The 24,349-nt window shown below is 40.6% G+C and overlaps 1 protein-coding gene and 3 long non-coding RNA genes across 10 annotated transcripts; 3 read left to right on the top strand and 1 right to left on the bottom strand.

Moving 5' to 3' along the window:
- Nucleotides 1-662: 662 nt before the first annotated feature.
- Nucleotides 663-6,826, bottom strand: LOC144388748 (uncharacterized). Its single transcript, XR_013452978.1, has 2 exons — nucleotides 6,706-6,826; nucleotides 663-1,575 (listed from the first exon to the last, which is right to left on the bottom strand). It is a non-coding gene; the product is annotated as an uncharacterized LOC144388748 (long non-coding RNA).
- On the top strand, nucleotides 1,454-4,352 carry LOC144388747 (uncharacterized). The gene is made up of 5 exons (XR_013452976.1): nucleotides 1,454-1,581; nucleotides 1,676-1,990; nucleotides 2,084-2,165; nucleotides 3,285-3,363; nucleotides 3,480-4,352. It is a non-coding gene; the product is annotated as an uncharacterized LOC144388747 (long non-coding RNA).
- LOC120833873 (nectin-1) lies at nucleotides 5,109-18,793 on the top strand. Of its 7 annotated transcripts, XR_013452972.1 has the most exons (9): nucleotides 5,109-5,267; nucleotides 6,713-7,042; nucleotides 7,135-7,437; nucleotides 11,073-11,166; nucleotides 11,370-11,524; nucleotides 12,231-12,333; nucleotides 12,437-12,500; nucleotides 12,685-12,838; nucleotides 18,574-18,793. XR_013452972.1 is itself a non-coding variant. In XM_078090299.1 (8 exons), the coding sequence occupies exons 1-8, from the start codon at nucleotides 5,198-5,200 to the stop codon at nucleotides 12,691-12,693; spliced, it is 1,128 nt and encodes a 375-aa protein (XP_077946425.1). In that variant the 5' UTR covers nucleotides 5,109-5,197; the 3' UTR covers nucleotides 12,694-13,712. The 7 variants fall into 7 exon arrangements, 4 of the variants coding, with proteins under 4 accessions (XP_077946425.1, XP_077946424.1, XP_077946427.1 ...); XR_013452973.1 differs by lacking the exon at nucleotides 18,574-18,793 and having other exon boundaries at nucleotides 11,370-11,547; nucleotides 12,685-13,712; XM_078090299.1 differs by lacking the exon at nucleotides 18,574-18,793 and having other exon boundaries at nucleotides 12,685-13,712.
- Nucleotides 18,794-20,041: 1,248 nt separating this feature from the next.
- Nucleotides 20,042-23,439, top strand: LOC120833875 (uncharacterized). The gene is made up of 5 exons (XR_013452977.1): nucleotides 20,042-20,150; nucleotides 20,245-20,562; nucleotides 20,656-20,737; nucleotides 21,871-21,952; nucleotides 22,071-23,439. It is a non-coding gene; the product is annotated as an uncharacterized LOC120833875 (long non-coding RNA).
- Nucleotides 23,440-24,349: the final 910 nt, after the last annotated feature.

Raw genomic sequence — 24,349 nt, 5'->3', positions numbered from 1 at the left:
TGCTACGGCGTTGAACTTTCATTCTTCACCTCCTTCCTCCTTAGACGACCCTCAATTCAATCTATGGGCTCCACTGAGGTGACGACACATTTCAATGAGCGTTAAACAAGAGACAAGAAACCAAGAGCTTCAGAGGACGTCAATCACACCGATTCCTTTGTGCGTTATTACATTAAAACCAGTAGGTCACTTCAAGGACTGTTTCCACTTGTGTATTTATGCTTCTCTTTGTGTTTCCTAATGTTCATAATGGTTTATCTGTTGTGTGATGTGTTGAATGTTTCCATGTTTGTGGTTTATTGTGAAGGCAAAGATTTGAGTTTAACAGGCTTCAGTTGGGGGTCGGTGCCCTCTAGTGTCTCATGAGAGAATTACACAAGGTCCTTTCAAACAAAGTGCATCACATTCAGAGACCTCAGCACAGGTTTATCTCTGATCATTTCAGTGGCGTCTCTGAGTGTGTGTTGCTGATATGATTTATAGTCATAGTATGTGAGCACACTGAAGAGTAAACAGTGAGATTGTTAGAATGTCTTCACTGTCTTTGGTTTAAGCACTTTGTGACCAAGAGGAGACATCTTAAGGATATTTGCAGAGAGAAAGAGCTTTATGTAATTATGGTAGTCTGCTACTTATTAGCAATAAAACATTCTTCATGATGATGCAGAAAAACACAGAGGCTTTTTAATGTTTACAATATTTGAAAGAAAAATCCTCCATCCATCGTCTGTGATCACGTTTCAAGGTTTTTTCCTTACAAGGTTGAAAAGGAGCAAATCCCAGTAGAAAATAGGAAAACGTCGTGTGCAAACCTGAACAGGTTCACAGACTATCACAGAATAACACGTAGACACAGATAAACTATTTGACCTGAGCTGCTTGTTTTTAGATTGTAGCAGAAAGTCAGAGAACACAGAGAAAACTAAGTGGACACGATTAAGTGCGTTCTACTTTAAAAGCTTTTAATATGACAAAAATAATGCAATAGTGGTATTTATTCTCCTTAGAGGGCAAAAAGATCCATAATAATGAATCATTTAAACAAACTAAACAAAATGATTCGCTTGTAAATGTCCCATGTTACTGTTTTTAATGTGTTATTTGTAAAACATGAAACGCATCCATTACTTTAGCGTCCATCACTTGTAAGAAGCCACTCAGTAGTTTAGAGTCACGATGCGGCTAAAAGGTGTTTAGAACCATCAGAAGTGGTTTTCCTGCAGTTGAGCATTTCATGTAATTGTAATAATTAAATTGTGTTTATAACAATAATGAGGAACATAAAGTGAGGAAAGTGATTACTTAAAATATATTTATTGGAGTTTGTTCCTCAGCTTTCTAATTGTTTGGTTCCCACGTTGACTTAATGTCTCTTTGTTCCTCTGACTTACAGCACAAAGCTGAGCTGTGAGCAGCCGAACTAACAACTAACCACTTCCTTTTCTCTGCGCCTCCTCCACAAATACATCGAGGTGTGAAACTTGCAGTCGGTCTTTCTCTGTCTGATGGTCATCATGTTCCACCTGAACCAAGCGGCTCTTCTCTCCATCACACTGTTCACGATGTGCCAAGTCTCTGCAGGTACAGAGGACATTTGTGTTTGTTGTTTATGTTCATTCTCTACATTTAATTACAGATTGTATTTGTATTGATTGGTTGTTTCTTTCAATGTTAGATAGTAATGCAGTTGAGCAGAGGAATATATCGGTGTACAGAGGAGAGTCCGTCACCTTCACCTGCAACGTGTCCAAGACAAAAGTATCGCAAATGCGGTGGACCAAAGGCGGATCGTCTTTTGTGTTTGTCTCATTAAATCAGATCTTTTCAAATTTCACTTCACACCGACTGACAATAGACACAAACTTCCCCTCAAAGATGAATATTTCAAACGTTCAGCATAACGATACAGGAATCTACAGATGTACTTTATATGACGAGAAAGGTACGAGGAGTATTGAGTGGAATTTAACGGTGTCTGAGGAACATGAAGGTAAGTAGAGCACAAAACTATTCACCTCTACAGACACACTGCATTTCAAACCTGAAACTGTACCTACATTAATTCACATGTGATTTTGTGCAGAATTCAGTTATTTGTGGTTATATATCACAACTGCAACTGGATCTCTTCTTAGTTTCTTCATCACAGCTGTTTGTCTCTGCAGGTGAGTAATAGTTTTCATTCATTGCTGTGTGTGGAAAGTGTTGTAGTAGTAATTGTCATGACAAAAGTTACACATTGTATGTGTTTTATTCACTATTTATGGCTTTATTTTGAAGCAGTTTATAAACACGAGTCCTTTCCTCTTCATCTTTGTGGACAATGACTTCCTCGTCACCATCTGTGCACATTGTGTGATCGTAGTGTGACAGTTACATCGTTGGACATTTCTGTATGTTCTACATTCACTGAATTCTGTGATAATGTTAATCTTCTTCCTAGTAAATGTTTCTATTGCGTCATGGAGATTTGAAATGAAGTTTATGAATTATTGCAAAAACCCACAGAAGCCATTTTGACTTTTCAAAGCAGGAAATGTGAAGCATAAAGCTTTATTCCCTCAAGTTTCCAGTCGGCCGTGTTAGTCAGTGAATATGGACAAAATACCAGAACACAACGATATTTGCTCAGTTTCTACTTACAACTAGAAAAGTTTTATATATTAAACCATTTTTACATGTTTTTATTAACGTTTCATGAGCTGCAGGAACATCGATCGTTAACGCTCCTCATTCAAGACCCGCCTGTTTAACAGAAGTTTGAATACGGACTTCCTCTTTGTGTTGTATATGCAATCTTAACTTAATGTTTCAGAGTTTACAGTTTCAGCCGTTTGTTCAACTTTTATTATATTTATTATTACAAATTCAGCATATTGTGAAGTCTTTTTCTCCTTTTTAATTTTTTTCTGATGTTTAAACTTCAATTTAATACATGTGTTCCAGAAATAAATTAACTGATTTATCCATTTTAAAATATAGTTGTAGCCCAACTAATATAGTTACCCACATAATCACACATCTTACACAGTGTTTCTTCAAAACAATTCATTTTATTTAATTTTCATTCTTAAAGTAAGACTTTTAGCTGATGGATTTTTTCCTTTTAAACGCATGATGGAATATATACCGTGGTATTGGTCCCTAAACTTTTATGAATTAGATCCTTTACCTGACAAAAGTATTAATGTTGGTCTCTGCTTCATATAATAATGTGTCTGAATCAACTGGAAGCTGCACTGGAGTCTCATCACTGGTCTCAATTTCATGTCTGCATTAATAAGCTGGACCAAGATCCCAGACCAGGACCAGGAAAGAAAGACCCTGAGTTACGTCACGTTTCATCTTCAGTGTGGAAAAGAGGTCAGAAGGACTTTTTCATTACTCAAACTATTGCGTTCTAATGTCTCCTATTTCCAGCACATTCGCCTTTTTGTTTCTTGGAGCAATAATGAGTTTATTTGCACTTTTGTCTACAGGTGGCTCCACTCCAACCACACAGTTGTGTAGAATACAGTAAGAATCACAAGTCAGTACTTTAAGAGGCTCAATTCAAACCTTCTGGCCCGTTAAGGATGAAGTTCAGTGCAAAGACGAACACGAAATAAAAGATGTTGGAAAGAGCGAAACATTCAATCAACACAAAGCCTCAACTGCTTGAAAAATTTGCATTTTGGAGATATGAGCATTAAAATGCTGGTCAGTCAGTTTCCCTCAAGCAGTGGGAGACATGGAGACAAACTGTCCCTGAAGAACAAACCTTTCTGGACAATGTGTGCTCAAAAATCTGAACAATGAAGAACTGTTCCTCCTCTGCAACATTGAAGATTTGATCCTTGTTTGACATCAGTGTCGTCTTGTAGGGTAGAGCGGCGTCGGGTGCAACATTTGGACATTTGGAACACTGCTAGTTAGATAGAAGTTTGAAAAATCTACTTATGTCAAATTGATGCAATGTTTCAATAAACATATTTTTGTGGCTTGTGTCCCAAACGTCCCGCAGAGGCAGAATTATGGGGAAATTCAACTGTTGTACATTTCATCAAACTGTGCTTTTTTCGTTCTGGTTTGGCTCCAGAGAACTTGACAAATTTGCAGACAACTGGAATCTGTAACGAATTTACTATTAAAGGTAAGTTTGTGTTGATGCAGCAGCAGTGAGCTTGTTGATGTTTTTCTGTTCAGGGAAACCAGGAAGTGGTTAAAGGTTTTAAAGGTTAATTGATGAAGGTAAATCCTCCCTTTGTTTTTTGCTCTTCTGTGAAGCGATTTGAAACCCTTTTCTTTCTTTTAAACAAAAATGTTCTCTCTTCTCCAGCTGCGTGCTCACCCGTCGCCAATAATAAATAAAATGAGAAAATTGTAATCGCCCGCTGAGCATCTTGGGATATGTTGGGCCATAAAGGGTTTTTATCCTTTATGCATAAAATACAAAGTCTGTGTTGCTACAAATGAATAAACATGTTTCCTTCTCTGCAGTGGTTTTTAATTGACTGTCTTGATAAATTTCCTCTGTTTTAGGATTGATAGATTACTTTTAGCTAAAAGAACATGCAGCTATTTTTTATTTATTTTAAAATGAACGCAAAATGTTTTTTTTTCAGCCTGAAATAAATGCTCCGAAGATAACGCTTATCTTATCGCTTATGAAAGTAATTAATAAGATTGCCATCTGCATTTTATATGTTTTTGAGTTATAAGGCTTTTACTGTAAAGCGAGTGTGTGTAACGGCTTGAAATGGTTTTAATATAAATGGGACAGTAATGTAATAATAATGTAAAAATATATGCTATAAAGGTATTTCTTTTATACTTCCTACTAACATTTATGTCTTCCATCATGAATGAGAGGTAATTTTAGATAATGTTTAGCAGAGGATATTGAACAGATCTATAAGAAGTGTTGATCTTTAAGTGTGACAGCAGCAGGAAGGAAGAAGCTCCGGTTTCCCTCCTTCACACCGAGAGAGAAACTATGGAAGCTCATTTCCGCCTCAAAAAAAGAAGCGATAGAAAGTCGAAAGTAATATTGATAAAGAATCTATGAGCTCTTTACTATTAGAAGTGTTAAACATCCTAATAAGAACCAGTTGGTGGCGCTAGTGAATTGTTGGGTTTGTAAAACGCCCAAAAGTTCGATGAAGAGGAAGATGCGAGCAGCTCGCTGTGTGACTTTTCGTTCACTGTATATGAAGTAATGGATGACTCGTTTTTTACCGCGAGGCTTTTAGTTTGGACTACTTTCATCCTGAGCACACATGTAGAAGGTATGTAAGGTCGAATAGAGAGAGGAGAAGCACAGAGGAGCCATGAGCCATGAACCCCAGATTGTGTGTTCTGGGGTTCATGGCTCCTCTGTGCAAGGCAGGACCTGACGTGGAGGACAAGGAGGCCCTCTGGGCACCACTGTAAAGAGGAGACTCCGTATGTAGATAGTTCTTAATCTGCAATTGTGTTGTTGTGTTGTGTTGACATACTTTTCTTCACTGATTTCATAGATTTAATGAACTACAAACTACTAACACATGTATTCATTGTCATTGATTGTATATGACTTTTACTGATAACATAATGCAATATAGCCAGGACAGCCTTACAAGAGTCGCGACGCTTTGTGTTGCGTTGCTTCGCATCGCGTCGAGGTCTGTATGATCACAAAATTCAGAGTTTACCCACCTCTAATTTTACCACTACAGCACTGACGTCGAGGAAATGATGACGATAACGATGACGTTATTCAGCTTCTTTGTATTTTATTTTCTTTCTTTCCCACCAGGATCTTTAAATCTGTTAAGAAAGTCTAGCGTGGATTTAATAACTCGCTGCTTATTTTCTTTCAAAGGAAAATAGACGTGTCAGTAAATATGATGAAAAAATAGAAACTATAAAAAGTATTTTGTTGCGGGACATTAGTTACAGTACTGAACAGTAAAGTAATAACGGAAAATATAACAGACAAACCTTCCTCTGTTTATTGAACACTGAACACCGAACTGCAAAGCAACATGTAGTTGTGTTATTATATGTTCTACTATTCGTATTTGCGCCTTTCACATTTTCACATTCATCAGCTGCTGCTTTGTTTCCATCCATTCATCGTCAAACCGCTTATCCTGCACACAGGGTCGCGGGGGGCTGGAGTCAATCCCAGCCTACTTCGGGCGAGTGACAGGGTACATCCTGGATTGGAAGAAGGTTTTGGGTTCAACTCTGTGTGCTTTTTCTCTCAGATTGACTCCATGACCCCGTGACCCTGTATGAAGGATAAGCAGCTTTTAAGATGGATGGACGGTGACGTTGCGTTTTGATCTTCGGCGTCACAGTCACTATGGTCCTTGGTCTCTAAAATAACAAAATCCATAGTGCAGCTTATAAATCATTACACTAATATATAATTAGACAGTAAAGTCTGACATACGGTGTGACATTGTGTTATTGGAAAGTTGAGCCACTTTCGATGTCATTGTGATGAATCTGAAGATTACACCGTTTAGAGAATACCAAAACTAAACCTACATTTCCAAACTATCAGCATTTTGCAAAAGCCTCAAATTCTCCACCTCAAACCTCAAAAGGCAGCATGTCTTTTTTGCCAGTTTAGGCTTGTGAGAGATTCTGCTCAGCACTGGTGTGAATCAATCCATGTGTTTCAACTGGTTTGTGTTTCCTAACGTGGAATCTGATTCTTGATGAGATTTTATTTACCTTACAGCTCACCAGGTGATTGGAGGAAACGTGACCGTGGTGGAAGGAGGGACGGCCATCTTGCCGTGTAAACTCATCAACGCTAAGGAATCCCTCACCCAGATCGCATGGAGGAAGGAACCTGAGGAGGACAATTTAATTTTGATTAAACCCATTACTGGAATGAAATTCGTCAACGGAGTGGATAAACGATTTGAATTTTTTGGGGACGTTAGCGACTACAACGGATCGCTACGGTTTTCCAACATCACTTTGAGAGATGAAGGCACCTACACGTGTATCTTCACTCTGTTCCCCTCTGGAAATGTCCAGACGAAGATACTTCTAAACGTGCTTGGTATGTTTCATTGTATAAATGTGTGTGAGAGGAAACAGTGTTGACCTTCATGCTCACATGTGGACTTCTCTAACTTGCTCTTACTCTGCTAGTGCCTCCGCTCACAAGCCTTGAGGATAATCGTCCTATTTTGGGTGAAGAAGAAGTTCCCCTCGTTACATGCAAGGCAGCTGGTTCCAAACCTGCTGCAGAGGTGCGTTGGCTCAAAGGTACTTTGGCAGAAAAAGTGACGGAAAGAACTCACGTCACCCGTCATGGCGACGGTACGACAACCACAGTCAGCTCGCTGTCTGGAGCGCCGAGCAGAGAAATCCACGGTCACTCGGTCGAGTGTATCGTCACTAATGCAGCCCTGTCAAAAGAGGAGAGGCTGCCTTTCAACATACAGATCTACTGTGAGTACACACACGCTTCATCACGCACTTACAATGTGGAGCATTCTTCTTCATTTTATCATTGGCGTTTAGGAATTTATTAGTTATTAAATACCTTTTAATTAATTGTTTAAGAGCTGTGGATGAAGACAATGTTTGCATGTTCACCATCACATGTGCTCTCAGTGTTTTTGGCTGATTGGGTCTCTGCTGTCGCTGAAGAGGTTCCAGGATGTTACTGTGAGCTATTTTAGACTAATCAAAGTTACAGAGCTGGAGAGATTTCTGTCTGTAATATTATGAGCACAAACCATCTGTGAGCTCTTGATGCTGATCAACAGTTCTTTTTCTGGGTTTCCTCGTGACATTCATGCTGTTATGACCTCTCCTCTTGTCTCGTGGTTTTCTTGCTAGTGTTTCTTCACATTCCTGTGACAGAAAGTAAAGGGTCATGACTACATGAGGACAGAAATAAGACAAAGGACTTGGTCAGTCCAGGAAGAGCAACATGTGTTCCACGTCATTGATCCAGTGTAGAAGGACTGAAGTCAGTTGACACGCTCAGGTTACTCGTAGGTTCTCTGAGCACAAAAATGTCCGTACACACCGACAGCGATTGGTAACCAAGAATGTACAAGCTCCGTCATGCAGACCTACTGGAATGTTATTTTTCTCCTCCTCTTCCTCTGGTCGTCCTAACGATTAAACACATGGAGAGAAAACACCATGAGCAGACAATTAATTCTCTTCCTCTGCACCATTTCATGAACTACTTCCCTTTCCTCTGCAGCCAAACAGAACCTGCCACCACAGCAGCATCGCCAGCTAGTTTTCTTACTGACTCACACATTTAAGATTTAACACAGGCAGGCAAGTTTATTTGTAGAGCAACAACAAGGCAGTTCAGAGTGCTTCACGTAAAACTATTAAAAACACCAAAACAGGAAGCAAAAGGAAATTGGAAAACAATTGAGAACATTGATTGAAACATTAAAAACAGACATTTAAACAATAAACAAGATAAATATCAGCGTGGGGCCGTGCATTTCATACCTGGGTCTTCTGTTCCGTCTTACTGCAGTTGAATAACCTCATTGTGACGCCACGGTTACAGCTTACTATTTGATTTGTGGGAGCACCTCTGTGGTGGCGGCCGTGGTTTGGCTCGGCTGCAGAGGGGACGGTGCCAGGTGGAGGCAATTGGCCTCAGCTGAGCCGATTGCACACTAACTGTTTGTATTGTGGTTTTAAAATGCAGTAGCGGAGAGCGGGAGTGGAGTTCGACGGCGAGAGAGCGAGACGCCGGGAGAGCTCGCAGATTCTGCATAAAGAAACCAAAATAAGCGTATTGCATCTGTACCTGCTGTGTCACGCCGACTCTGTACGCCCCCCCAAGAATCCGCACCGTGACAACCTCATATTTACATAACACTGTAACATTTAGAGAGAAAAAAAATGTTACGTGAAGCTCAACACCTACAAATACACCAACTGCAGACACAACAATAACGGGAGGCTGCGTAATTAACGGGAGATTCATACAATCAAATCGATATAATTACCTCAACGACGAGAGGAAACTCAAGGACCAGTCGCGTGTAAAAACAATCCATCAGAACTGCAGCACTAAAACTCTGCACACTAAAGAGCACGAGCCATTCAAACACTACTTACATCAGAGGGAACAATATTAATTAAATAATAAAAACAAGATGGACAGTGTGGTTTATGAAATATACAGTATTACATTGAAAGAGAAGTATTACTTTGGACTTTTATGTTACTGCCTGAACCTCTTTCTAATTCACAGAACTTAAGGATTTGAAACTTTTTTTTTTCAGGTTCTAGAACCAAGGTTCTCCCCTTTCTTTAGTTCCCTGATGTAGTCGACTGTGTTGGACATTTCCTCAGCGCCGGACATTTTTTAGCTTGTAGTATTTTGCTTTCTCGAGCCAAATAAATGAGTCTTGAGAACCAGTTACTAAATCTACTTGGTGGGCAGATGTTTTTCTGGTCCGCATTCTTTTCACTACAACCAGATACATTGTTGGTCACAGTTGTGTAACTTATTGAGCACAATAGAACTTTTGTGTTGGCTCAGGGACACTTCTGACTGGTGTAACTCTCCCTCCATGTCTGAATACAAACATCCTTTGATTGTGGAGAGTCGAGCCAATGAGAAACAGCTACATGTGCATGTGACTTCTGGTGAGGTCGAGTTATATTTGGATGTGAGTTTTTGTGTCAGTGTGTTCTTCTTTTGTTCCTGTTTGTGTGTTTCTATTTTTTAGTCTGATTCTGTTTTCATTTTTTAAACTAACAAATGTGTACTGGCAATGTTGGGTTTGCTGCCCCTTTAGCCGGCTCGTTCTTGTTCTTTGCCATCAGGCACAGGTGGGAGTGATGTTTCGACGCAGACACACAAAAGATTTTCCAGCGATGATTGTGGTTGAGGTTTGTAATTTATTGCAGGCAATTGTATAAACAGATGAACATACCGGTTGAACGTGCTCCTATTGATGGTGGTCTGTCATCGTGGTCTGGTGAGAACTGTCTGGTGCTCCCCTACCTGTCCCTCGCTTCCTGTCACCTACGTCCCTTATGTACACCCAGGTGCACCTAATCACCGCCACCTAGTGGCCAAAGTGTCAATACAAATACAGTCTAACAAACAAAATATACTTTGCCAACAACAACACATAATAGCCCCTACAAAATGAGCACTGGTTTCTAGTAGCCTAAATAATCAGCCTGATCTCCAAAACCTGTTTGGAAAAATGTATACGAAAATCTTGAACATACAAATTCGTAGTGATACATACGAAATAAATACGTACTGCAACCGATGACGTCACCCTATTCAAAGTGAACGGGGACCTGCACCCCGTAAACACACTTTGTGAAGTCTAAATAAACGTGTTATGATTGCATTTTTAACGAGAAATCAATGTTAACTTGTAAGAATAGAATACTAACCCTAACCCCCTCAAAAAATCCAACATGGCGGAGAGACGTTGGTCAACATGGTCCGCCATGTTGTTCACTCAAGGGACGTGGTTAACCACCGCAGTTCGTATGTATTGATACGAATTTGTATGTTCAAGATTTTCGTATACATTTTTACGAACAGGTTTTGGAGATCATGTTGAAATGATACGCTAAAAACTTTTCATTGCAAACGCAGAAAGCTGATTGTTGAGCAGGGACCCCTGCTCTTCAGTTACGGGTGGAGTTCCCCTCCATGTCTGAATACAAACAGGACACCTTTAATAGTGTCGAGCCAGTGAGAAACCTTGTTTGCAAAACAGGATCCTGTGTTTACAGTTTCAACTGCTTCTTGTCATCTCTGTGTGATGCATCACTCTGACCTCGGACCTTGGAATCTTTCCTGTGAGAAATAACACTGATGCAAAAACTATCAAATATCTCCATGCAGTTTATTAAACAGATATTAGGAAATAATTCAGCTGAATGAGCTCTTTCCCCTGATGGGTCAGACATCTAACGACGATAAAAGTTTAATAAATATTCACAGTATTTTGTTAAATGTGGAGCTCTAAGCAGCTGTAAAGGTCTTTGTCCTTGTAGATCTCTCTCATTATATTTATATTATTTGTGGTTATTATAACAATAACACACCTCATTTGCTCTCACAGTCCCACCCACTGAAGTGAACATCAGCATGAAATCGGAGGATGCATTTGAATGTGAGACTGAAGCCAACCCACATGCACAATTTACCTGGAGCAGGTACAGTAGCTGAATGAACCAGTTTTAAATCGGTCAATCTTACCAAACAGAACTTATCTTCCATGTTAAACGTTGTTTGTCTTTCTACAAAATATAATCAGAACTTTCCACTTTTATCAACTCAACATTGTTCAGAGTCCTTATTGGTTTATTTTATTAAGTCTTTATTTAGCTGTCTGCTGAGTCTTGTTTGTCTTTTTCAGATCCGACCATTCTGGGCTTCAGTCTGCTGTCAGAGTAGAAGGTGCAGCGCTACGGTTTCTGAGCATGACCTCTGACCTGAATGGCCTCTACCAGTGTGAAGCATCCAACCTATATGGAAAAAAACACAGCTACATCTATGTGCATGTGACTTCTGGTGAGGTCGAGTTATATTTGGATGTGTTTTTGTGTCAGTGTTCGTCTTTTGTTCCTGTTTGTGTGTTTCTATTTTCGAGTCTGATTCTGTTTTCATTTTTTCTGTCCGTCAATAACAAAAAGAGAGATTGCAGTTAAATAATCGATGGCGGTAAACCTATGAGCTCCTATGGAGAAGCTCTGATATCTGGAGTTGAATCACAGCAAATATTTGAAACCAGGACACACTGGAGCATTTGATCCGTATGACATGTGGCTGTGGAATGTCTTTGTATCCAGAAACTGAAGGAACGCTGCTTGAGACGGTTTACCAACAACCCAGACAGTTGGAGAGGAAACGCTGCCAGCTAAACAATAAATAATGAACGTCTCAGAATATCACTGCTGAGAAGTTAAAGCGTGTATTTACTCTCCCATCCTGACCGTTGGCTCTCTTCTATAAAAATGAAATGAAAATTAATTATGACCAAGTTACACACTGAAATCAAAGGGTGGACTTTCATCAGTCATGAATTATTACTGAATTATCAGTCAGTTAATTATAAATCTTTGAGGCAAACCTGGTCATTAAAGTCTGACCTCATCTGATAAAAGCAGCTGAGAGACCACTGAAAGTAGAGTAGGATGAACAGCATTTAAGTAGGTACACGTGATTAACTGGCAATGTATCATTTTTAATACTTTTTTTGTGTTCTGTCTCTCCTCAGAAGTCTGCCGTGCCTGTTGGACCTTATTTGTGATTCTGATCATCATGATGCTCGTTGGAGTCTCTGCTCTGTGTTACATGTACAAGACGGGGACATTTCCATGGTACTGAGAACAGTAGTTCTGCACGAAAGTTTAATATACTGCTACGTGTAGAACATTTTTTGTAGTTTGTATATATTTTCTTTTGTGCGCTAATTGGGAACAGGACAGGAGAGGACAAACGTGGAGAGACGGGGACGGTCCAACAAGCAGAGAGACAAGACATTGAGGCAAATTCAATATTTGTTCGAGTGCATTTGGGTTGTTTTACGACTTTGAAATTATAACCTTTATTATTACCAATTCTAATACCAAAACAATAATAATGTACCAAAAAACATCTACATGTTTTATTTACTCTTTTCAGGCTCATTTGTAATTTATTTTAACCACATGTCTCATTGTTTGCTGTAGGAACCTTGAGGATAAACATGGAAGCAACAAGCTAGAAGACGGTTGTCTCACTGCGAAGGACCCACTGCTGACACTTTGATTTCACAACAACGCAATCAACGGTTGATGACAACAAAGGATTATGAAGAATGTCTACAGGCCCAAAAGAAAATAGGTGACTGAACAACAATGTATTCATGAAGAATTTAAATTGAGAACCTTGAGATTATGGAATGAAAACCTGAGAATATTGTGCAAATATAGAAAACAAAGATTGTAAAACACATTATACATCTTATATAAAGAGAGTTCTGCAGGGCATCAAACTCGCAGCCACCATAGAATATAGTGTAGAGCTAAAAATATTGTTTGTATAATTATTAAACAAACAACAACAACACACACTATTTGTGTTTGCAGCCTTGTTGTGTTTGTGCGTTAATACGTATGATGGTGGTTCTCTAAATGATGCATTAATCCTTAACCTGTTAACAAGAACAGAAATGAGCCACCACTCAATTAACTATTCAGTTAAACATTTACACACATTTTCTGTTGGACTACGACGTCCTGAAGGAGTTTGATGAGTTTAGTTTTTACTAGTTGTTTGATTATTGGTTATTATTTTATTTATTATGTTGTGATAGATTTGTCGTTGACTCAAAGAAGTGGTGTGCGTTTTAGCTTTGTGTGAGAGGAGCTAAGATCACCTACCTGAGATAAAACATGGTGTCTGTCTAGTGTTTTGTTTCAACATCATCTTTCTTTCCATAGTTTCTGATTGAAGTCTGTATTTCTCAAATGTCGTTCTGTTATCTCAGTTACATTTTCTCATGTATAGTTTCCTGAACCGAATGGCATACATATGTATGTTTATATGTAGACACACGTATGTATGTATTTAAGTTTGAGGAGCTTCATAACTGGTGCAGGTGTGTTACAGTATGAATATCGGCCCAATATAATCTGTGCCACTATGAGTCGACCACCCGGCTGCTTCATCACACATCTCATGTGGTTCATATTCTAATAACAAAGCCACCGTTCCACTCCTTCCTCCATTGATTGGTTGGTACAGAGGACATTTGTGTTTGTTATTTATGTTCATTCTGTACATTTAATTACAGATTGTATTTGTATTGATTGGTTGTTTCTTTCAATGTTAGATAGTAATGCAGTTGAGCAGAGGAATATATCGGTGTACAGAGGAGAGGAACAGTGTTAATCAGTCATATTTTCATTTCATTTGAACTCGAAAGTCACCAAAAGAGGATTTTATCACATTCAAAGTTAGTGAATATAAAATTATTCTTTGTTACAAAGTGTCAAGGTTGCTGGGTGGAAGGCAGGACTCAAACGCAGACTTGCGGCAAACAAAAGACTTTAATAGTCACAAGGATCAAAAAACACAGGAACCGGGAGGAAAAACAGCAGGCAACATGTGTGACGAAAGACAATGACGCGACAAGTGACCCAGGAGACACACGGCTTAAATATACAAGGGAGGTGCAGGTGATTGGACACAGGTGGAAACTATTAGACGATCACAGGGGATGACGGGACAAGGCAGGAAGTGAAGTTACCCGGGGACACGAGTGGCAGAAAACTACAAAATACAACAGGAAGTGAAACCACACCGTGACACAAAGACAAATATTTACAAAGTGTAAAACGTTAACTTAACCGTTTACAGAAGGAGACCTTACCTATGACTTATTTAAGATAAAGCCTCATATTTTAAGCTGAGCCAAGTTTGTTCATGCTGGCAGCTACGTGAGATGTACTAAATAATGATGCAAGTATGCGAACATGATCAGTAACACAATGTTATTATGCTGCTTGGTACGAAATGATCTTTAACATATTCACCATCTTACTTAATTACATCAATATGCTACAATTTGAAAACCACTAGCAAATAAAAGTAATATAAATAAAGTAAATAAGTGTTTGTCTTGTAATACTGTGTGTGTGTGTGTGTGTGTGTGTGTGTGTGTGTGTGTGTGTGTGTGTGTGTGTGTGTGTGTGTGTGTGTGTGTGTGTGTGTGTGTGTGTGTGCAGTAGTAGTGGGAGTGTTAAATTGAATTCAAGCAGAAGAGCAATCTTATCAGAAGGGATTATATGTGTGATCTCATATTGTTAGAATTCTAGATTGTGTGTTACTACATTACATTACATTACATTACATGTCATTTAGCTGACGCTTTTATCCAAAGCGACGTACAATAAGTGCATTCAACCATAAGGTACAAACTCAGGAGAACAAGAAACAAGAAAGTGCAATTTCCTCAAATAAGCCAATTTACAATTTGCTATAGATGAGTGACGTTACAAGTACAATTTAAGTGCTACAATTTGTTAGTCTTTAGTCGATTACATATTAGTTATGCTAGAATAATAACTAAGACTAAGAATGGTTCAAGACTCCCATGAAAAAACGGAGGAGGGAAGGAGTTACCCGGCCCGGAGGAAGCCCGGGGCCCCCATTTGGAGCCAGGCCCAGATGGAGGGCCCGACAGCGAGCGTCTGGTGGCCGGGTTTACCGCGGAGCCCGGCCAGGCACAGCCCGAAGGAGTGACGCGGCAGCCCAACACTCTACTCCCCATGGGCTCACCACCTGTGGAGGAAACCGATGGGGTCGGGTGCGCTGCTACAAGGGTGGCAGTGGCAGTGGGGGGTCTAGACGGAACAGACCTGGGCAGCAGATGCTGGTTCTGGGGACATGGAACGTAACCTCTCTGGGGGGGAAGGAGCCGGAGCTTGTGCGGGAGGTGGAGCGTTATCAGTTGGATCTGGTGGGGCTTACCTCTACGCACAGCCTTGGCTCTGGAACCACACTCCTGGATAGGGGGTGGACTCTATTCTACTCCGGAGTGGCCCATGGTGTGAGGCGCCAGGCGGGTGTGGGGATACTCATAAGTCCCCGGCTGAGCGCTGCTACATTGGAGTTTACCCCGGTGGACAAAAGGGTCGCCTCCCTACGCCTTCGGGTGGTGGGGGGGAAAACTCTGACTGTTGTCTGTGCATATGCACCAAACAGCAGCTCAGAGTATTCGGCCTTTTTGGAGACCCTGAATGGAGTCCTGCATGGGGCTCCAGTAGGGGACTCCATAGTCCTACTGGGAGACTTCAATGCGCACGTGGGCGACGATGGAGATAACTGGAGAGGCGTGATTGGGAGGAATGGCCTCCCTGATCTGAACCTGAGCGGTTGTTTGTTACTGGACTTCTGTGCCAGTCACGGATTGTTCATAACAAACACCATGTTCGAACATAAGGATGTTCATAAGTGTACGTGGTACCAGAGCACCCTAGGCCAAAGATCAATGATCGATTTTGTAATCGTATCGTCTGATCTGAGGCCGCATGTTCTGGACACTCGGGTAAAGAGAGGGGCAGAGCTGTCAACTGATCACCATCTGGTTGTGAGCTGGGTCAGAGGATGGGGGAAGACTCGGGACAGACCCGGTAAACCCAAGCGTGTAGTGAGGGTGAACTGGGAACGTCTGGAGGAGGCCCCGGTCCAAAAGATTTTCAACTCACACCTCCGGCGGAGGTTCAAAACCTCCATTGCTGAAGCCGCGGCGGTGAGTTGTGGCCTCAAGGTCTTAGGTGCATCAAGGGCCGGTAACCCTCGAACCCCGTGGTGGACACCGGTGGTCAGGGAAGCCGTCTGACTGAAGAAGGACGCCTTCCGGGTTATGATATCCAGTGGGACTCCAGAGGCAGTTGCAGTGTACCTCTGCCGTGATGGAGGCAAAGCAGCGAGTATGGGAGGAGTTCGGGGTAACTATGGAGAAGGACTTTCGGTCGGCACCAAAGTGTTTTTGGAAGACCATCCGGCACCTCAGGAGGGGGAAACGGGGAACCATCCAAGCTGTGTACAGTAAGGATGGGACCCTGTTGACCGCGACTGAGGAGGTTATCGGGCGGTGGAAGGAACATTTTGAGGAACTCCTGAACCCAACTACTACGCCCTCGTTGTTAGAGGCGGAGCTGGAGGCGGAGGAGGGATCATCGTCAATTGGCCTGGTGGAGGTCACTGAGGTAGTCAAACAACTCCGCAGTGGCAAAGCCCCGGGGATTGATGAGATCCGTCCAGAGATGCTAAAAGCAATGGGTGTTGGGGGGTTGTCTTGGATGACACGCCACTTCAACATTGCGTGGAAGTCTGGGACAGTGCCAAAAGAGTGGCAGATCGGGGTGGTGGTACCCCTCTTCAAAAAGGGGGACCAGAGAGTGTGTGCCAATTACAGGGGTATCACACTACTCAGCCTCCCGGGTAAAGTCTACTCTAAGGTGCTGGAAAGGAGGGTTCGGCCAATAGTCGAACCAAGGATTGAAGAGGAACAATGCGGTTTTCGTCCTGGTCGTGGAACAACGGACCAGCTCTTCACTCTTTCCAGGATCATAGAGGGGGCTTGGGAGTATGCTCATCCAGTCTACATGTGTTTTGTGGACTTGGAGAAGGCGTATGACCGGGTCCCCCGAGAGATACTGTGGGAGGTGCTGCGGAAGTACGGGGTGAGGGGGTCCTTGCTTGGGGCCATCCAATCCTTGTACGCCCAAAGCGAGAGCTGTGTTCGGGTGCTCGGCAGTAAGTCGAAGGCGTTTTCGGTGGGGGTTGGCCTTCGCCAGGGCTGGGCCTTGTCACCAATCTTGTTTGTGGTTTTCATGGACAGGATATTGAGGCGTAGTTGGGGGGAGGAGGGTCTACAGTTCGGGGGGCTGCGGATCACATCGCTGCTTTTTGCAGATGATGTGGTCCTGATGGCATCTTCCGTCTGTGACCTCCAACTCTCACTGGAGCGTTTCGCAGTCGAGTGTGAAGCGGTCGGGATGAGGATTAGCACCTCTAAATCTGAGGCCATGGTTCTCAGCAGGAAACCGATGGATTGCCTACTCCAGGTAGGGAATGTATCCTTACCCCAAGTGAAGGAGTTCAAGTACCTCGGGGTCTTGTTCACGAGTGAGGGGAAGATGGAGTGTGAGTTTGGCCGGAGAATCGGAGCAGCGGGGGCGGTATTGCACTCGCTTTACCGCACCGTTGTGACGAAAAGAGAGCTGAGCCGGAAGGCAAAGCTCTCGATCTACCGGTCAATCTTTGTTCCTACACTCACCTATGGTCATGAAGGATGGGTCATGACCGAAAGAACTAGGTCACGGGTACAAGCGGCCGAAATGGGTTTCCTCAGGAGAGTGGCTGGCGTCTCCCTTAGGGATAGGATGAGAAGCTCAGCCATTCGCGAGGAGCTCGGAGTAGAGCCGCTGCTTCTTTGCGTCGAAAGGAGCCAGTTGAGGTGGTTTGGGCATCTGGTGAGGATTCCCCCTGGGCGCCTCCCTAGGGAGGTGTTTCAGGCACGGCCAGCTGGGAAGAGGCCCCGGGGAAGACCCAGGACTAGGTGGAGAGATTTTATCTCTGCACTGGCCTGGGAACGCCTTGGGATCCCCCAGTCAGAGCTGGTAGATGTGGCCCGGGAAAGGGAAGTTTGGGGTCCCCTGCTGGAGCTGTTGCCCCCGCGACCCGACCCCGGATAAGCGGTTGAAGATGGATGGATGGATAGAATAATAACTAAAATGAAAATATTTAAAATCTTAATGATTAAATGAATTATGAAAGTATCTGTGGGATCAAAACCTCGATCAGAACACGTGGTTCAGCACGATTTAATACTTTGAGTTCACCTAGTGAGTCGCCTGCATAACTTACTTAAGTAAGATTACTCATTCCATCACTGTCTGTGAATAAACTCTCATCACAATACTGTGTTCAACTTTGAACTTCAGAACAATCAGAGTCACGTTCAGTTTCCTCTCCACTCAGCAGGTCAGAAGAACTTTGTCGTCCTCTTTCCTTTCCTGTCTCTGCTACGGCGTTGAACTTTCATTCTTCACCTCCTTCCTCCTTAGACGACCCTCAATCCACCGCAGGCCGGCACAGCCAGTGGAACCAACAACAAGCGGCGGAGTCAGTACACAGAGAGGCTCAATTCAATCTATGGGCTCCACTGAGCTGACAACACATTTCAATGAGCGTTAAACAAGAGACAAGAAACCAAGAGCTTCAGAGGACGTCAATCACACCGATTCCTTTGTGCGTTATTACATTAAAACCAGTAGGTCACTTCAAGGACTGTTTCCACTTGTGTATTTATGCTTCTCTTTGTGTTTCCTAAGGTTCATAATGGTTTATCTGTTGTGTGATGTGTTGAATGTTTCCATGTTTGTGGTTTATTGTGAAGGCAAAGATGTGAGTTTAACAGGCTTCAGTTGGGGGTCGGTGCCCTCTAGTGTCTCATGAGAGAATTACACAAGGTCCTTTCAAACAAAGTGCATCACATTCAGAGACCTCAGCACAGGTTTATCTCTGATCATTTCAGTGGCGTCTCTGAGTGTGTGTTGCTGATATGATTTACAGTCATAGTATGCGAGCACACTGAAGAGTAAACAGTGAGATTGTTAGAATGTCTTCACTGTCTTTGGTTTAAGCACTTTATGTGACCAAGAGGAGACATCTTAAGGATATTTGCAGAGAGAAAGAGCTTTATGTAATTATGGTAGTCTGCTACTTATTAGCAATAAAACATTCTTCATGACGATGCAGGAAAACACAGAGGCTTTTTAATGTTTACAATATTTGAAAGAAAAATCCTCCATCCATCGTCTGTGATCACGTTTCAAGGTTTTTTCCCTACAAGGTTGAAAAGGAGCAAATCCCAGTAGAAAATAGGAAAACGTCGTGTGCAACCTGAACAGGTTCACGGACTATCACAGAATAACACGTAGACACAGATAAACTATTTGACCTGAGCTGCTTGTTTTTAAATTGTAGCAGGAAGTCAGAGAACACAGAGAAAACTACGTGGACACGATTAAGTGCGTTCTACTTTAAAAGCTTTTAATATGACAAAAATAATGCAATAGTGGTATTTATTCTCCTTAGAGGGCAAAAAGATCCATAATAATGAATCATTTAAACAAACATGTCCCATGTTACTGTTTTTAATGTGTTATTTGTAAAACATGAAAAGCATCCATTACTTTAGCGTCCATCACTTGTAAGAAGCCACTCAGTAGTTTAGAGTCACGATGCGGCCAAAAGGTGTTTAGAACCATCAGAAGTGGTTTTCCTGCAGTTGAGCATTTCATGTAATTGAAATAATTAAATTGTGTTTATAACAATAATGAGAAACAAAGTGAGAAAAGTGACTACTTATATTTATTGGAGTTTTTTCCTCAGCTTTCTAATTGTTTGGTTCCCACGTTGACTTAATGTCTCTTTGTTCCTCTGACTTACAGCACAAAGCTGAGCTGTGAGCAGCCGAACTAACAACTAACCACTTCCTTTTCTCTGCGCCTCCTCCACAAATACATCGAGGTGTTGAACTTGCAGTCGGTCTTTCTCTGTCTGATGGTCATCATGTTCCACCTGAACCAAGCAGCTCTTCTCTCCATCACACTGTTCATGATGGTCCAAGTCTCTGCAGGTACAGAGGACATTTGTGTTTGTTATTTATGTTCATTCTGTACATTTAATTACAGATTGTATTTGTATTGATTGGTTGTTTCTTTCAATGTTAGATAGTAATGCAGTTGAGCAGAGGAATATATCGGTGTACAGAGGAGAGTCCGTCACCTTCACCTGCAACATGACCAAGACAAAAGTATTGCAAATCCAGTGGACCAAAGGCGGATCATCTTTTGTGTTTGAAGTCTCATCAAATAAGACTGTTTCAAATTTCACTTCACATCGACTGACAATAGACACAAACTTCCCCTCAAAGATGAATATTTCAAACGTTCAGCCTGACGATGCAGGAATCTACAGATGTACTTTATATGACTATAAAGGTACGAGGAGTATTGAGTGGAATTTAACGGTGTCTGAGGAACATGAAGGTAAGTAGAGCACAAAACTTTTCACCTCTACAGACACACTGCATTTCAAACCTGAAACTGTACCTACATTAATTCACATGTGATTTTGTGCAGAATTCAGTTATTTGTGGTTATATATCACAACTGCAACTGAATCTCTTCTTAGTTTCTTCATCACAGCTGTTTGTCTCTACAGGTGAGTAATAGTTTTCATTCATTGCTGTGTGTGGAAAGTGTTGTAGTAGTAATTGTCATGACAAAACTTACACATTGTATGTGTTTTATTCACTATTTATGGCTTCATTTTGAAGCAGTTTATAAACACAAGTCTTTTCCTCTTCATCTTTGTGGACAATGACTTCCTCGTCACCATCTGTGCACATTGTGTGATCGTAGTGTGACAGTTACATCGTTGGACATTTCTGTATGTTCTACATTCACTGAATTCTGTGATAATCTTAATCTTCTTCCTAGTAAATGTTTCTATTGTGTCATGGAGATTTGAAATGAAGTTTATGGATTATTGCAAAAACCCACAGAAGCCATTTTGACTTTTCAAAGCAGGAAATGGAAAATGTGACTAACATGAAGCATAAAGCTTTATTCCCTCAAGTGTCCAGTCGGCCGTGTTAGTCAGTGAATATGGACAAAATACCAGAACACGACGATATTTGCACAGTTTCTACTTACAACTAGAAAAGTTTTACATATTAACCCATTTTTACATGTTTTTATTAACGTTTCATGAGCTGCAGGAACATCGATCGTTAAACAAACAGGCGGCTCTTGAATGAGGAGCGTTAACAGAAGTTTGAATACGGACTTCCTCTTTGCGTTGTATATGCAATCTTGACTTAATGTTTCAGAGTTTACAGTTTCAGCCGTTTGTTCAACTTTTATTATATTTATTATTACAAATTTAGAATATTGTGAAGTCTTTTTCTTCTCCTTTTTAATTTTTTTCTGATGTTTAAACTTAATACATGATTTCCAGAAATAAATGAACTGATTTATCCATTTTAAAATATAGTTGTAGCCCAACTAATATAGTTACCCACATAATCACACATCTTACACAGTGTTTCTTCAAAACAATTTATTTTATTTAATTTTCATACTTAAAGTAAGACTTTTAGCTGATGGATTTTTTCCTTTTAAACGCATGATGGAATATATACCGTGGTATTGGTCCCTAAACCTTTATGAATTAGATTCTTTACTTGACAAAAGTATTAATGTTGGTCTCTGCTTCATATAATAATGTGTCTGAATCAACTGGAAGCTGCACTGGAGTCTCATCACTGGTCTCAATTTCATGTCTGCATTAAGAAGCTGGACCAAGATCCCAGACCAGGACCAGGAAAGAAAGACCCTGAGTTACGTCACGTTTCATCTTCAGTGTGGAAAAGAGGTCAGAAGGACTTTTTCATTACTCAAACTATTCCGTTCTAATGTCTCCTATTTCCAGCACATCCGCCTTTTTGTTTCATGGAGCAATAATGAGTTTATTTGCACTTTTGTCTCTACAGGTGGCTCCACTCCAACCACACAGTTGTGTAGAATACAGGAAGAATCACAAGTCAGTACTTTAAGAGGCTCAATTCAAACCTTCTGGCCCGTTAAGGATGAAGTTCAGTGCAAAGACGAACAAGAAATAAAAGATGTTGGAAAGAGCGAAACATTCAATCAACACAAAACCTCAACTGCTTGAAAAATTACAAAAGTTTAGAAATAAAGAGCTTAAGTCATAAGATCATTATGAGTACTCAAGAGTTTATGAGTACAACTTCCTTCAGTCCATCTTCATCTTCACACAAACCTGCTCATTGGATGAGTAATAACATGTGGAATCAAAGAAGAACAAGGAAAGGGCTCGCAATGCAGAACTGTCTCAAATGATTATTCCTAAAGAAGAAATAAAACTAGAAATAAAACAAAAAGGGAGATATGAGCATTAAAATGCTGGTCAGTCAGTTTCCCTCAAGCAGTGGGAGACATGGAGACAAACTGTCCCTGAAGAACAAACCTTTCTGGACAATGTGTGCTCAATAATCTGAACAATGAAGAACTGTTCCTCCTCGGCAACATTGAAGATTTGATCCTTGTTTGACATCAGTGTCGTCTTGTAGGGGAGAGCGGCGTAGAGGTTTTTGCCAAAGTTCAAATGTTTTCATAATTTATTTAAATTTTTCAATAAACAATATTATAAACATTTTGGCGGCTCAGAACGTGTCCCAAACGTCCCAGAGAGGCAGAATTATAGACAAACTGTGCTTTTTACGTTTGGGTCTGGCTCCAAAGAACTTACTGACAAGTTAAGACAAATTGTTTATAGAGAATTGGAATCTGTTCAGGTAACATTTTCGTATGTGTGCAGACTGTAAAGCCCTCTGAGGCAACTTTGTAATTTGTGATTTTAAAATGAATTGAATTGAACTATAAGGTAACTTGGTGTTGATGCATCAGCGTGCCAACCGACTCACTCAAAATATGTGTCTTTATATTTTCTGTTTGTTTGATTGATTTAGACTTTGTCAGCTGTGGCCTTTATTATCTTTTTACGAAATTCAGTTTGAACATTTTGATTTGAAGGTTTTTACCATTAATCAAAGGATGCTTTTCCCTTTGCTAATTGACTGCAAGGGTAAATACTCCCTTTGTTTCTGTTTTAACATTTGCATCATTAGATATTTGAGATGAGTAAAAACCCTTTTCTTACTTTTGAAAGGAAATGTTTTCTCTTCTCCAGCTGCGTGCTCACCTGTTGCCAATAATAAATAAAATGAGAAAATTGTAATCGCCTGCTGTGCAGCTTGGGCCCCAAAGGGGTTCTTATCCTTTATGCATTTATGCATCCTGTGCGCATGTTGCTACACATTAATAAACATGTTATCTTCTTTGCAGTGGTTTTTAATTGACTGTTGATAAATGTCCTCTGTCTTAGGATTGAAATATTACTTTTAGCTAAAAGAACATGCAGCTAGTTTAATTTAATTTAAAATGAACGGAAAATGTTTTTCTTTCAGTCTGAAATAGATGCTTGAAGTTAACGGTTATCTTCCTAAATGAAATTAAATAATAATAAGATTACCATCTATGGCTGCGTTTTATATGTTTTTGATTGATACGGCTTTTACTGTAAAGCAAGAGTGTGTAAGGGCTTGAAATGATTTAAATATAAATGGGACAGCAGCACTTTGCTGCAACATGTCACGTCAACATAAAATAAATATATTTATTGTTCTTGTTGTACTAAAGCTAATATTACCATTAAATGTGCTTTGACTTTAAATTGGGGGTAATATTCAATTATTAATTCCTATTCAGTGTTTCTCCACCAGGGGTTGAAGTAAAGCAGTAATTATTGAAAGATCTGCTTATATACTGCAGAATAATTTTGATTGGGAGGAATAGTCAATACCATAACTTTTGAAAAGTAGCAAGACCATGGCGTAGATCCATGGCCGTGTTCTTATTGTTGCTATTGAGTAATTATTCATATTAATGTTCAATATTTATGGCAAATAATATTCAATACCTTCACTGTTGTGAATAGTAGTATCCCACAAATCATGTCATTGTACTACACCAAGAAGCAATTTTAGAACAAAGTAGAAGGCTACTTTGTTTTAAAATTGCTTCTGAGTATTTTTTTTAAATAATATTGATTTGGCATTTAATATTATCATTTATTTATTGCAAATAACGTTCAATAACTCCACTGTTATGGATCCTAGCATCCCCAAAATCATGTCATGTGTCCATGAGCGTGTACATTTTGCACTACACCTTTAACTTTGTATAGAAA

The sequence above is a fragment of the Gasterosteus aculeatus genome, chromosome 16 (assembly GCF_964276395.1).
Source record: "Gasterosteus aculeatus chromosome 16, fGasAcu3.hap1.1, whole genome shotgun sequence".
NCBI classification, from domain to species: Eukaryota; Metazoa; Chordata; class Actinopteri; order Perciformes; family Gasterosteidae; genus Gasterosteus; species Gasterosteus aculeatus.
Note: the sequence above shows the minus strand (reverse complement) of the source record. Positions and strands in the feature narration are given on the sequence as shown.

Excerpts from the sequence above, each read along its gene's own strand:
- LOC120833873 (XM_078090298.1), top strand. The coding sequence starts at position 5,198 with ATGGATGACTCGTTTTTTACCGCGAGGCTTTTAGTTTGGACTACTTTC. Across the intron at positions 7,438-11,072 it reads TTTCAACATACAGATCTACT|TCCCACCCACTGAAGTGAAC; the intron begins GTGAGTACACAC and ends TTGCTCTCACAG. Across the intron at positions 12,334-12,684 it reads AAGACGGGGACATTTCCATG|GAACCTTGAGGATAAACATG; the intron begins GTACTGAGAACA and ends TGTTTGCTGTAG.